The sequence below is a fragment of the Prionailurus viverrinus genome, chromosome D1 (assembly GCF_022837055.1).
Source record: "Prionailurus viverrinus isolate Anna chromosome D1, UM_Priviv_1.0, whole genome shotgun sequence".
Taxonomy (NCBI): domain Eukaryota; kingdom Metazoa; phylum Chordata; class Mammalia; order Carnivora; family Felidae; genus Prionailurus; species Prionailurus viverrinus.
Window position 1 is genome coordinate 99,509,126 of NC_062570.1, and position 15,200 is coordinate 99,524,325.

Consider the following 15,200-nt stretch of genomic DNA (forward strand, 5'->3'; position numbering starts at 1 on the left):
TTTGTCCCTTACTGAGGTTCATTTTCCTGGTTCATAAAAACGGGAATAATACTGTTTTCCTCTCCCCGCCTGTCAAGGTTCTTATGGGGATCAAAAGTGATCATGCGTATGAAAATGGTTTGCATGATTATACAGTCTGTCTATAAATATGACTCATCAGTACTTTCACTAGTGAGATGATAGAGGATTGGCAGGGTACTGGCTCTCAAGGAAAGTGGTGTGCACCTGCCTTGGGGCAGGAAGTCTGTTCTTCTCTCATCAATAAGAACAAAGGCAAGATAAAATAATCATGAGATAAGGAATAAGATTGTTTTAGCCACCCACTGGCTTGAGCTTGAACTTGGATGAATTGTGCCTTTTGTTATGCAGGTGCCATCCCACCTGTGTGCCTCAAAAGCCGCGGTAACAAGAGCAGGTACTGTTTATTGAATACTTACCCTGGGCCGTATACTAGCACTTTAAATTTACTATCTCTTTTATTTTTTTAATTTTTGTTTATTTATTTGCATACGGTTGACACACAATGTGACCTTAGTTTCAGAGTTTCAGGAGTACGGCGTAGTGACTCAACGTCTGTATACGTTATGTTCTGTTCAGTAGCTACCAATCGCTCTCTTTTTTAAGTCATCTATTCCACGGGTGCCTGGGTGGTGCAGCCGGTTAAGCGTCCGACTTCAGCTCAGGTCATGATCTTGCAGTCTGTGGGTTTGAGCCCCACGTCGGGCTCTGTGCTGACAGCTCAGAGCCTGGAGCCTGCTTCAGATTCTGTGTCTCCCTCTCTCTGCTCCTCCCCTGCTCACACTCTGTCTCTCTCTTTCTCAAAAATAAACATTAAAAAAAATTGTTTTAATCATCTGTTTTAATCCTCTCAAAGACTCTCCTGATTAGGAACATTATTGTTCATACTGTTAGTATCATTAGTATTAGTATTAATATTCACTCTCATTTCTAAGTGGCTTGCTCAGTGTCAACACAGCTAGTTAGCCAAAGAACCAGGACTTGGACCCTGGTTGGCCGATCCAGGAGGCTGCACTGGGTAAGCAGGGGTAAGACCCACTTAGGGGTTAGAGCCAGGGCTTTTCAAGCCATCCTCAGTAGAGCCCTAGAATTTTAAAGCAATGCCTCGAGCCTTCTCTCCCAGCCACTTCATTCCTCACACCTCTAGACTAGGTGAGGGCTACTGAGGAGAAAGTCGAGTAAGAAAGGCTTTGCTTTTATCTGTTATACATTGAGGTTCCTTATAAGATTTCCATTGAAAAAAAAGTATATCTGTTTAAAATTTTTTTTCAACCTTCACGTACCACATCTTTCTCATTTCGAGGTGACAAAATGGAGGCCCAGAAGAGTTGTGCCCAGAATAATGTGGTTAGTTCTTTGCAGAACTCAGGCTGAGTTCTCTTGTCTATATTATAACCTGCCTCTGGGAGAACAGACCTTTCCTTCCTCCAGAACAACATGAAAACCCTCATTCTGGTTATAAAAACCCATGTGAGGAAGTGTAAAATACGCCTCTTTGTCAAAGATTGAGTGACGTTTTCCAGATAGACCACCACTGAGAGGGCAGGATGTTTCCTCTCACCTCCAGTTACCATGAGGGGGGCCTGAAGTTCTGTCTCCACCTTAGCTCTTATGCCTGTTTAACCATTTCTGCCCAGTTAAGAGCAGGTTTGGGTCACAGGAGTTTGAGACAGCACTTGCTTCTTCCTGGATAAGAATTACACCTTGGCTCTAAAGTCTCTGTGTCAAAGAGCACTTCCTATCACCCTATTTCCAAACAAAAGCATGAAGTACCAATACCTGAGGGTGCCCGGGTGGCTCAGTCAGTTAAGTAGCCGACTTCAGCTCAGGTCATGATCTCACGGTCTGTGAGTTGGAGCTCCACATCAGAATCTGTGCTGACAGCTCAGAGCCTGGAGCCCGCTTCAGATTCTGTGTCTCCCTCTCTCTGCCCCTCCCCCACTTGCTCGCGCGCACGCGCGCGCTCTCTCTCTTTCTCTCTCTTTCAAAAATAAATAAACATTTTAAAAAAGTAGCAACACCTGGTAGAGCTGGACATTGGTCTCTGAATTAAAATGTGAATGGGTGGGGGCGTGTGGATGGCTCAGTCAGGTCAGTTAAGCGTCCGACTCTTGAAAAGCATCTGACTCTTGATTTCGCTCAGGTCATGATCTCACAGTTCAAGAGATCTAGCCCCTTGTCAGGCTCTGCACTGGCAGCATGGAGCCTGCTTGGGATTCTCTCCCTCCTCTCTTTCTGTCCCTTCCCCCACTCACTCTCTCTCTCCCTCAAAATAAATAAATACACATTGTTTTTTAAATGTGAATGGGTGCAGACGCTAAGCTTGAAATAACTTGATACCCTGCTGGGCCCTCTAAGAACTTATGGTGCCAAGATCCTTCTCCACATTTTGGTGTCCAAAGCTGCCTCCCAAAGCTCAATTTATTGAGCTTCCTCAATAATTGTCAGGAGACTGTGCTCGTGCCAGAATAGCTGGCCCTGTTGCTACTGGACAGAGGGTTTCTTGTCTTCTGGCGCTGGTGCCTCCTTCCACAACGCCATAGGGTTGCCCGTCCTGGGCATTGCAACCTGCTGTGGTTCGTGTCATCAAAGCTGTCTAAGACAGTGTCCTCCCCCAGAACCAAGCTTTGCCTTAGTCCTTGAACTCCCAACAGCCCCATCATGACAGACAGAAAAGATGCTCTAACATGGTATGTGGGATTCTTGTCATGTCAGACCTGGCCTCTGGTTCGGTGCCACTGTGGGAGCTAGGGATGGCCGTGGGTAGCCTAAATACCGGGCCAGATTGCCATGATGTGCCATGCACGATCCCTGCAGATTTTCAGATGCTGATTAGAAATGCTCATATTTCTTTAAATCTTTGGTTAATATAAACAATTCCTGGGGGGTTTCTTTTGTTCATTCTAAAAATTGCCATGCAATTGTTACCGTGTGTGATTTAATACTTTGCCTAGAATGCATATACTGGTCAAACAGAAATAATCATTTGATGTTGGGCTCAGTCATAATGAAGGAAAGAAAGAGAGGGAGTCTGGCTTTCAGCCCTGGTTTAAATACACTGAACATGCTCTGGGGAATAATGAGCTCGCAAAGGATGGTGTTAATAATGGCCCAACTACTTTACCCCACAGGTGTCAGTGGAAGCCAGTGCTTCTCATTCCTTTTGTGAAATCATTTCCTTTTCAGTGAACTAATTATGATTTCCCTCCATTTATAATATAAAACAACAGTGCTCTCAAAAGGGATAAAATTTAGGAACACAGCCTGCTCTCCTTCTGGGGTTTGCTTGACAGGAACATAGCTCTAGGATGTCAGCAATCTTCCTGTGACTTGTGGGACTACATGCTACGTGGGGAGTGAAGCTGTCAGATGTCTTGCCTCCTTCCTCTTCTCTCCTCCCTGCTCTCCTTCCCTCCCATCCCCCTCCTTGCAGAGTAGTATTTACTCAGCTGCAGACTGGTACCAAAGCCTCAGTGCGCTGGGGGTTAGGAAGGGGCGGTGTGGTCATGCCCCAAACTATCCATGTCCTTCCGAGCATCTCTTGGCAGAGCAGGCTGGCTGAGGGTGAGTGTCATTTAGAATGAGCATCCACAAGCCCTGCAGAACAGAACATAAAAACAATTGCAACTGAAAATTGGAGAGTCCACTCATGGGCTGTGGTGTTCTCTGGCCTCTGTGGCCTCCTATGGAGATTATGCAGCCAACCAACTAGAGGTTGTCCAGTCCACTGGGATTCCCCAATGCTTGGTAACATTTCATTATCTCTAGCTCTGGTCCTAGCACTAGCTCACCCAGCCATCAACATTTGTAGGCAGTCACAGAAACAAATCCAGACTAAAGCCCATTTCATCCCCCACCCTTTTGGTGCTAAAAATGCTTGATTTGGGCTTTCTCCGAGTGAGGGACAAAGATATGGCGCTAGTTGCTTCTGTCTGGCACTCCTCCACTGGTCTCCTTTATTTTCTTTTTTAATGTTTATTTTTGAGAGAGAGAAAGAGAGAGCACAAGCAGGAGATGGGCAGAGAGAGAGAGGGAGACACAGAATCCAAAGCACACTCCAAGCTCTGAGCTGTCAGCACAGAGCCCGACATGGGTCTGGAACCCACACACTGTGAGATCATGACCTGAGCCAAAGTCAGGACACTTAACCGACTGAGTCACCCAGGCGCCCTCCACTGGTCTCCTTGAATGACACCACTCTGACCCTGGAAAAGGTTCCCACCATTTCCCAGGAAGAGAAAAGGCATCTGAGTCTACAACCACACCACCGCAGTTCTTCCTGAGCAAATGTGTGGGCACACAGGGTGGTCTTGGAGGAGGATGTAGAGATGACTAAGCTGCCCCCACAGAGCTTCCGAAACAGGAATTTCCACAGCAAGAAGGCAGGCCAGATGTAGAAAAGACAAGAGGAGACCTTCATCCTTCTTTTCCAAGAAAGAAGGATGTGAGAACAAGTTAGTCCTTGATTATTGGGCATCAGCAATTTCTGATTAGACTAATTTTCTTATTCAAAATAACCTCACCTGTCACCCTCTGGGATTAGAGTAGAGATAACCAGCAAAAGACTATTCTAAACCAGGGGCTGGTTATCTTGAAAAATACAGTATTCCTGCAAGAGTTGTAACAGTGGTCAAGTGAATTATTATGAAGTAAGCCTTAGGTTTCCTCTGGTTTTCATGGTAAAATTGGTGATATAATCCTATGAAAACAAATATCCAAGCTGACTGGATTTAACACTGATGAGAAGGTGCTAGGAGTCAACAAGCACGTGGAGTGTAGTCCCCCTGCCAGGACGTATTGTGTTCACTGAGAGTTGTGGTACCTACTGAACAGGACGTTTTCCATTTTCAGCACTTTACAGCTCCAACATCTCCTCGTGGCCCCTTAAATTTGTATATATGCCTCCTGTGCCTGGGGAGTCCCCATCTCGGTAGTTCACCCAGTGACCAGAAATCTGTCCATCTGAATTTTCCTCTGGGTCTCTATGTAATGCATGTTTTTATTCACTCATTCCTTCCATAAATATTTACTGCTGTGTGCCAGGCATTGTGCTAAGGGCTTTAAGTCTAAAGATTCCTTAATTTCAGGACTTCAAGTTTTAATCAGTTAATAACTATAAAATAATCCTACCACTTATCGGGCACTTCAAAAATTTCTCAGAAAAGTGCCTTATATTTAAATTGCCTCATTTGGTTTTTACAACAATCGCACTAGGTAGGTACCATGGTCATTCACGTTTCTAAGAAGAGGAAACCAAGGTTCAGAGAAGTTGTGCAACTTGTCCAGATCACACTAGAGGTTAAGTAGTGGAGCCAGGCTTTGAAGCAAGGTCGTCTGATTACTACGTCTGGGCTCTCCACTAATACAACTGCCCTGCCCAGTTTAATGTGGCCCACCTGCAGAGTATCTGTATGTTTAACTTCAATAGAAAGCCTGTCAGTCACCTGGTGTGAACAATCCTACCATCAGAAGTCAAGTCCTCCATAAACCAGCCGGATCTCACCTGCTGGTGAGAACTAGAAGGACCTTTGGAGCTAGATGGGCTTACCTGCGAATCACTGTTCTCCCTCCTCTAAGTTGTTCTGTTTCCTTGAGAAGGTAATCAACCTTTAAAGAAACCCTAGGTTTTTTTAATTTCTAAAATAATAATAGCAAATAGTAACAGAGCACTTTTGATGAGCCATTGTTCTAAGCCCTTTACATTAACTCACAACAACTGTATGATGGTGCTACTGTCATTATCCTCATGTTATAGAAGGGGAAACTGAGGCACAGAGAGCTTAATGGTCAAGTAATTTGAAATCAGTGGCAAAGCTGAGATTTTGACCCAGGCAGGATAACTCTGAAGTCTATGCTATGAGCCACGGTGCTACGCTGTGTTGCCTCTGGAGAGAAGAGAACCAAGGATGTAAAAGCCTCTGGTCCAGAGCCGGGCACACGGTCAATGGGACTATTACAATGCTGAGAATAAGAACGTTTAACAGCTCTGACCACCCACAAAAAGAGAAGCACCAATTTGTAGAGAATGTTTTAATGTTGATCTTATACCAAACCCTTCTTGTGCCTTCGCCTTTAATCTTTCAGGACCTGCTGGCTGATGCTTTCCTAGTTGGGGGTGTGGGGTTCCTTTAGAGAAGGTGTCTGTCTGTCCGTACACACCACTTACCTTCCCTGCACCTGCCAGGGCAAAGAGCGGCTGGCAGGTGGGCGGGGATGAGAAATGGTGGCGAGGCCAGGAGCACAGGTGCACCCATCCCCCGCCCTCCCGTGGCCTGTGGCCCAGCACAGGCTGTGCTGCTGGAGCTGCAAGTCTTTCCTGTTGACAGTAATTAGACCTTTCAGACTAAATTTCTTACATGAAAAAAATCCCAAATCACTTGAATTGTCTCCTTGATCCAGTTCACCTGGAGCTATTTAGTTCCCGCAGTTTGTTTGGAGGGAAAAACAAGCTCTTAAGCCTTCACACATTATGGTTGATAAGATCAAGGTGCTGAAAGTGTTAGTTGGGTAAACGCTAGAGCCAGACTGCCTGTGTCTGAATGCCAGGTCTACCTCTTACGCGTGCGTGATCTGAGTTTTTGTGTCTGTGAAATGGGGGTAACCATAGTGAAGATCAAATGAGACGACATAGGACAAGCCCTTGCAAGAACAGTGCCTGGCCCATAGTAAGTGCTCAATAAATGTTGGGTGTTAATATTATCATTAAGCCCACCCAGCCTTCAGACCCCCATCTTTCCCTCCCAGCCTCAGGTTTTGTTGTGGGAAGCCATGTTCCCTTCCTGTCCCCCCAGGCTCTGGACCCTTCTTTTATCACTTACCAAATGACAGTCAACCCTTAAGCAACATGGGTTTGAACTGCACAGAGCCCTTTGTACATGTTTTGTTTTTTCCAGTACAATACTATACATGTATTTTCTCTTCTTTATGTTTTTCTTAATATCATTTTCTTTTCTCTAGCTTACTTTATTATAAGAATATATAAATACATATAACACACAAAATATAAGTTAATTGACTGTGTTATCAGTACAGCTTCTAGTCAACAGTGGGCTATTAGAAGTTAAGTTGTTGAGGAGTCAAAAGTTATACATGGATTTTTGACTGTGCAGGGGGTTGGTGCCCCTAACCCCACATTGTTCAAGGGTCAACTATACTTCACCTCTCTAAGCCTCCTTGTCCTTGGCTGTGAAGTGGGACTGGGAATAATGGAGTCTACTTCATAAGGTTGTTGCGAAGGTGAAGTGAGCTAATTCAAGGCTCAGTGACTATTTAGTCTCGTTACTGTTGTTCCTGAGGCACAAAGCGTTGCCTGAAAAGCCTTTGAGATCTTGGAGAGCTCTTAGAGGGCCCGAAGTAGGCATTTAGGGTTAGCTAGTGCCTGAGTGTAAGTCTCGGGAGCTAAGAAGACTGCTGGCTTCTTCATCGCTGTAACACTGTGCCTGAAACTGAGGAGGCCCATAGTAATACGAAATGAAGGAATACTGCAAAGAGTATTTAAAAACATGTTTGGCTCAGGCAACCTGACAGAGAATTTCAAGGCAGACCACTCCTAGGTGTTTAAGCACTTAAACTCAGCAGGAAACACCTTCCTCTTCTCACCTGTCTTTGCCCCCAGCATTTAAAAACAAAACTAAAATATCCCCCACTGTTTGGTGTTACTATGTTGTAGACATTCTGCTAAGTACTTTATAGACATCCTCTCTTTTAATCTTGACTTCAACCCTGAAAGGTAAGTGTCATCATTCCCATTTTATAGATGAGAAACTGAGATTTAGAGAGATTGAGCAATTTGCCCGCGGTTGCGTAACTGGTAAATTGCAGAGCTAAGGGTTGAACCCTAGCCCGAGAGACAGGAAGCGGCCAGCTCCTATTTGCTCATCAGTGTTCTGATTTTGGAACAAGCGTGACCACTTGCCATTCTCCCAAATACCCACTACGCAACTGACGAGTATCTCCGAGCAGCAAATGCCTCTCTCTCAAAATATCCAGCCACTACATTAGTAGAAGTAGAACTGCTGTCTTCCACAATGAAGGTGGCAAAAGTTCTCTATTTGCCTAGATTTTCATTCATCTCTTTATCTTCCTCATTTTCCATTTGGGAAAGTCAAGTTCCAGAAGTGGTGAACAAGCTGTATTCTGTTATTCTGATGTATTTAGTATTTCCAAGAGCTGTTGTTGCATTAGAGAAATACAAAATGATTTTTGTAAATCATCCTTCTATCTTTGGAAGCAACTATTTGAAGTACATGAGTTAGAATGTCATCAAGAACCTAAAGAGAGCTGAGGGTCTGGAAACCAGGAGGCTGAGATTGATACCCAACCTTGTCTTTCTTGACTCAGTGTGGGAGTTACACAGTCCTCTAGGCTTCCCGTATTCCTTCACTGATTTATCTTCCCAAGGATATCTTGTGGGTAACTTTGGGGGACAAAAGTGAATTTCTGTGAAACACTTTGACCCCCTAAGAATGATCAGATACATCCACCAATTAGCCGAGGAAAGCAATGATGATTCAAAGATAGCATTTTCTTTTATAGACGTGTTTGTGCTTCGCTGACATTGCATTTTTTTACAAATTGAAGGTTTGTGGCAATCCTGCATTGTGCAAGTCCATCGGCGCCACTTTTCCAATAGCATTTGCTCACTTTGTGTCTCTGTGTCATGTTTTGGTAATTCTCACAATATTTCAAACCTTTTCATTATTGTGGTCATCTGTGATCAGTGATTACAACTTGCCGAAAGCTCAGATGATGGTTAGCATTTTTTAGCAATAAAGTATTTTTAAACTAAGGCATGTACTTTTTTTTTAGATATAATGCTATTGCACACTTAATAGATTGCAGCTTAGTGTAACCATTACTTTTACATGCACTGGAAAACCAAAAAATTCATTTGATTCACTTTGTTGGGATGTTTGCTTTATTGCGGTGTTCTGAACCAAACCCACAGTATCTCCAAGGTATGCGTGTATTTACTTCCTTCCAGAAGTCACTCCTCTTTACACAGGGAGTTCTGGAGTGAGAATAATGTGGGAATCCGTTATATTCAATAGCTTTTCTCCCCTTTCTTCACCTTTCCTGCCCCTTACCTTAAAGCTGTAAGACCGTGAGTGGCTATTACACCATCCTTTGATGAGCAAAACCTCCTACCAGGCTGTGCCTAAGGTCAGGCGAATGAGGAGAGGAAAGTGCACACCCCACTGTGGCCAAGACGAAGGCCACAAAAGCCATCTTGATCCTTTGACCTACACTGGCACTGAGCCTGTTGCTTTGGTGACCCTGACTTTGGCAGTGTGGTTAGTTTAACTCTCTGCCCCCACCTTGAATTGAGCTTTGATGAAAAAGTAGTAGGAACCCAGGCCTGTCCCTGGAGATTTGGGGTTTTTATCTTGGAAAAGCATCAACCAAACTAGCAGGGCAGGAGATCTGGATGCCTGTGGCTTGGGCTAACTTGGGTCCAAAGAAACCAAGTGCCTATGATCATCATCTTCATTCCCCAAATGTGGCCATGCCCTCTGGATTCCCTTGTCTCACTCATTCTCCCAGTTAGGATGGCTTCCAGGTTGCCTGCTGTTGCTTTACCATTAGCTTGTTCTTCCATATTTGAAATGCTTTGGTATACAGAGTACTTGCGGATTGCCTGGCTGTTCTAAAATCTTTTGGCTTTGGTACATGTAATAACAAAACAACCTTTACACATCAGTGTATTTCCTCCCCCTTGGGAGCCGAGAGACCTCCCTGAGATTTGCATCTCTGGGTTTGCTGCTGGGCTGCAGAGCCTCATCCTGGCTCATCTCTCCCAGGGCACTGCTTCTGTATATCAGGAATCATCTGGTTGCCTTGATTGTATATCTTGAACCTTTGTCTTGGTTTCCTATAATAGAATGGCCAGATTTTTGTGCAGGCATCCAAAAGAAGCCAGGCTGTGCAATACTGGATGACAGAGTAATAAGGTCTGTGGGTTGCTGTGATGTATTCTTCTCCATATATTGAAAGACTGAGTTTGCCTTAGTAGTGCTTCCAGATATCTATGGATGGTCTTTGGGCATGTTGTGGTGAATGCTACCATGCCAGAGAATTTCAGCAGCTTTAACCAGCTTTGAAATGACTCGTTCTTGTAGATTTTCATACACAAGGAAAACCGGACTAAGAATGTGGATCAAGGTATCCCTCTTGTTCCCTTCTCACCCGACCATTTTTCAAACCAGGGAAGCTCCGTTAGCCAAAATGTTGTAGCTGGGTACCTTCCACCCGGGAAAAACTTTGTAGAAACATTGATCTTAGAATCTCACTACCAGAGGTTAGTAGCTAGCACTAACTCACCTTTACAAGAGCAGCTCTACCGAGGCTAGGTCTGAAACCCATGAAATGGCCAAACAAAGAGCAATGACTTCACACGCAGAGACCTAATGTGTTCCTCTCCATTTCAACTTCAGATTTGCTGACCATGAGAGAATATCACTGTTTGCTGCAACTGCTGTGCCCGGATTTCCCCCTGGAGCTCACTCAGAAAGCAGCCAGGTATGTGCCCTGGGCTCTAGAAGCTAACTCAGCGCTCTGCGGACCAGGACTTCTTAGAGAAACCTGAAATGTATACACACAAACAAGCAAACCATTAGGAAAAATACAAAACCATTAGGGAGACACTGGAATTTGGAGAGGGGTCTGTTTGAGATTTGCCCCAAAACATAATGCTCACTTTCTGCCTTTCCCAAGGGAAGCCAAATGATCCTTTGTGGTTTCTGTGGGGGGCCTTAGGGTCTGCAGACAGAGCTGGGGGGTGGTGAGATGAAGACACACACACACACACACACACACACACACACACACACACACACACAAGTCTCTAGAGGATATTCTGAGAAACGAAAGGGCAAGAGTTGGCAGTGACCAGTGAATGAAGGCATAGATTGAGGTTGGAGACTGGAAAGGTATGGAGGTGATAAAGCCCAATTAAGAGAAGGATAAGTGATATTATTTATGCTGAAAGAAGATTTTCAAGATTAGTCCAGAACCAGGAAGACTTGGCAGAAATAGTTTGAACCCCCTTATTTCTGCGTTTGATTTCATGGTCATTCCCATTTTAACCAAATGAGGTAGTTGGACTGTGCCTCAGTTACCTTTTACTTGACACGAAATTTGACCTAAGGTGACAAATGGAAGAATTTCAAAAATTGTGTTGTCTGAAATTGTCAGAAAAGAGGATTTTTAGGAAAATACTCTGCATTGTACTATACATGATAGATACATGTCATTGTACATCTGTCCCAAAAGCACACATGAAGGGTAATGTAAAGTATGAACTCTGGGTGATCATGTTGTGTCAGTGTAGCTTCATCAATTGTAACAAAGGTTCCACTCCAGTGCAGTGCAGGTGTTGATATGGAGGAAGCTATGCAAGAGTTGGGGGATGGGGGGTATGTGGTAAATCTCTGCACCTCCCCCTCCATTTTGCTGTGAACCTAAAACTGCTCTAAAAAGTAAAGTCTTGTTTTTCTTTTTTAACTTTTTAATGTTTATTTTTTAGAGAGACAGAGGGCGGGGCGCGGAGGGCAGAGAGAGAGGGAGACACAGAACCCGAAGCAGGTTCCAGGCTCTGAGCTGTCAGCACAGAGCCTGACATGGGGCTCAAACTCATGAACCGTGAGATCATGACCTGAGCCAAAGTTGGACACCCAACTGACTGAGCCACCCAGGCACCCCAAAAGTAAAGTCTTTTTTTTTGTTAATGTTTATTTATTTTTGAGACAGAGAGAGACAGATCATGAACAAGGGAGGATCAGAGAGAGAGGGAGACACAGAATCTGAAGCAGGCTCCAGGCTCTGAGCTGTCAGCACAGAGCCCAACGCGGGGCTCAAACTCACGGACTGTGAGATCATGACCTGAGCCGAAGTCGGCCGCTTAACCGACTGAGCCACCCAGGTGCCCCAAAAGTAAAGTCTTAATAATATTTTTTAATGTCCATCTTACCTCAAGCATAGTGTATGCATTTACCTTCATTATTTCATTTAAATTCATTTACCTTAATTACCTCACTTAATCCTTATAAAAACTGTTACCTTCCTATTTTACTCAAGAGGAAACTGATATGCCTCAATTAAAAAAAAAAAAGAGGAAATTAAGGCTCAAAGAGGTCAAGTATGTGGCCTGAATTTACTGATAGCTTGTAAGTAGCAGAGGCATGACCTAAACCCAGGGCTGCCTGAATCCACAGACTTTGCCCTTAACCTCCTCACCCTCCTGCCTGCTCATCTTGTGAAATCATTTCTGTGTGGTGGTTTGACCCACTGACACCACAGCTGCACTGGCTACGCTGTACCAAGAACCATCTGAGTCCTTCTGAGGTGAGCCAACCATCCCCTCCGCTGCCAGCGACAGACTCCAGCCTCACACCGGGGCGGGCTGTTCTGCAGTTCACAGCTCACACGCTGATTTGGCTGGTCATGTGCAAAACTTGTTTAGTGGTCACGCAACCAAAATCTTCTTCCCTGCGTTGTCCAGTGGATACTTACCTTTTCCAGTGGCACTTGGCCCCTGGTAAAAGCAGCAATTCGGGTTTTATCATTTTAACTGATCTGCTATCCAAAGGAGATTTAGATTTAGATTTTTTTTCCATAGTTGACAATAAAATGTGGGAGATTATCTCTTGTAATTTAAGAGCAGCCAGCTGGAGTTACCTTCAGATTTCCAATGATAGTGCCCCTTGAGGTCAGATTATTTTAAGGAAGAGTCAGCCCCAAATTTGGGGGAAAAAAACTCTTTAAAAACTGTACTATGATTTCTACATAGCTGAATAATAAAAATCAGCTGTGATCTCTAACTAAAATCTTCCCAGAGAAAAGGAACCGTAAGTGTAAGTAAGCTCCAAGTAAGTGTAAGCTCCATGAGGGCAGGCAGGATCTATACCAGTCTTATTTGCTGCTGGATCCCTGTTGCCCAAACCAGTACCTAGATACGTGCTAGACACTCCATTAAGTGTCTCCCGATTAAATGAACATATGAATGACATCGCTTGTCAGGCATTTTACGTAGTTCAAATAGTCCATGATTCTCAGTAACTCGAAGAACAAACATCAGCCACTGTATCCTATATTCATTTGTTCATTCATTCATTTATATATTCATTAAAAATTTTTAACAGCTTGGGGTTTCTGGTCCAACTCTTGATCTCAGCTCAGGTCTTAATCTCAGGGTCATGAGTACAAGCCCCACGTTGGGCTCTGCATTGGGCTCTGTGCTGGACATGAAGCCTACTTAAAACAAAATTCAATGGGCTTTTATTATAGTCACAGAGTATATTCGTATCCATCAGCACAATCAAGTTTAGAACATTTTAATTGCCCCCAAAAGAAATCCTGCAGTCCTTAACCACTACTCCCCAATCCTTCCCTCCTCCTCAGCCCTGGGCAACCACTAATCTACTTTGTGTCTCTATAAATTTGCCTATTCTAGACATTTAAAATGAGTGGAATCATATAGTATGTGGTCCTTTGTGACTAGCTTCTTACACTTGGCATAGTGTTTTCACGGTTCACCCATGTTGTAGCAGTACTTCATTCCATCAGGTATTTCTTGAATGCCAGGAGTGATTATGTACACTGGGGATACAGTGATGAATAGATGCTGTTCTTCCCCTCAGGGAGCTTAACATTAGGTGTAGAAGAGGACCCCTTTGGGCCTCAGTCACTGTCTGCCACCACTCTGTGACATCTCACCTTGGTTTCTGTCACTCCAGAACAGTTACTGTTCCCCTTTCCTGAAAGGTTGGTGGCAAGTTAATAAGGGTAACCTTCTGTAGGATTTTCAACCCCTAGCAGCCTCAGCTTTGCACTTGCCCCACCCAACTTCCAGACCCTTCCAAACAATTTGATATGTGTAAGCACTCAAGATTAGAAGTAACACCAAGTGGGGCGCCTGGGTGGCTCAGTGGTTAAGCGTCCAACTTCAGCTCAGGTCATGATCTAACAGTCCGTGAGTTTGAGCTCCGCATCAGGCTCTGTGCTGACAGCTCAGAGCCTGGAGCCTGCTTCAGATTCTGTGTCTCCCGCTCTCTCTGCCCATCCCCTGCTCACCCTCTGTCTCTGTCTCAAAAAAAAAAAAAAAAATTAAAAAAAAAAAAAGAAGTAACACCAAGAATGAACTATTCTGACCTCATCAAGATAAAAAGCTTCTGTACAGCGAAAGAAACAATCAGAAAAACTAAAAGGCAACAGTGGAATGGGAAAAGATATTTGCAAATGACATATCAGATGAGTGAAGTAAAGAAGATGTGGTATATATAGACAATGGAGTATTACTCGGCAATCAAAAAGAATGAAATCTTGCCATTTGCAACTACGTGGATGGAACTAGAGGGTATTGTGCTAAGCAAAATTAGAGAAAGATAAATATCACTTCATTCATATGTGGAGTTTAAGATACAAAACAGATGAACATAAGGGAAGGGAAGCAAAAATAATATAAAAAACAGGGAGGGGGACAAAACATAAGAGACTCTTAAATACAGAGAACAAACTGAAGGTTGCTGGAGGGGTTGTGGTGGGGGGCTAAATGGGTAAGGGGCATTAAGGAAGACACTTATTGGGATGAGCACTGGGTGTTAAACATAGAGGATGAATCACTGGGATCTACTCCTGAAATCATTATTGCACTATATGCTAACTAACTTGGATGTAAATTTAAAATTTTTTTAAATAAAAAAAGAATAGAAGTAACACAGTCATCTAAAATGCTCGGATTCTTACAATTATTGATACAATACAAATATTGATACCACTGACTTACAATACAAATATTGATACCACTGACTTCAGCAGTGGTATCCCCCTAGCTGTGGCTGGAAGCAAAGCTTATCCCCTCCAGGAAGCCTGCTGTTTGATAGTCCATGCTGGTAGCAGTGTGAGGGGATTATGGGAATGCAGGTAGAAACAACAGAAGGGCCTAGGACAATCCTCAGGATGCTGGCTATGAAATTAGAGGTGAGGGTCACCTGGGTGGCTCAGTTGTTTAAGCGTCTGACTTTGGCTCAGGTCATGATCTCACGCTTCATGAGTTTGAGCCCAGTATCGGGCTCTGTGCTGACAGCTCAGAGGCCGGAGCCTGCTTCCTGCTTCCGATTCTGTGTCTCCCTCTCTCTGCCCACCACCCCTGCTCACACACTCTCTCTCTCTCTCTTTCTCTTTCT

At 44.1% G+C, this 15,200-nt stretch overlaps 1 protein-coding gene across 2 annotated transcripts in view; it reads left to right on the top strand.

The window, feature by feature from the left end:
- CSTPP1 (centriolar satellite-associated tubulin polyglutamylase complex regulator 1) overlaps nt 1-15,200 on the top strand; it is a 200,746-nt gene that overhangs the window by 163,347 nt on the left and 22,199 nt on the right. For both annotated transcript variants that reach the window (XM_047877065.1, XM_047877064.1), the window contains exon 4: nt 10,452-10,536. In XM_047877065.1, the coding sequence (XP_047733021.1) occupies nt 10,452-10,536 (85 nt within the window). The remainder of the gene's footprint in view (nt 1-10,451; nt 10,537-15,200) is intronic.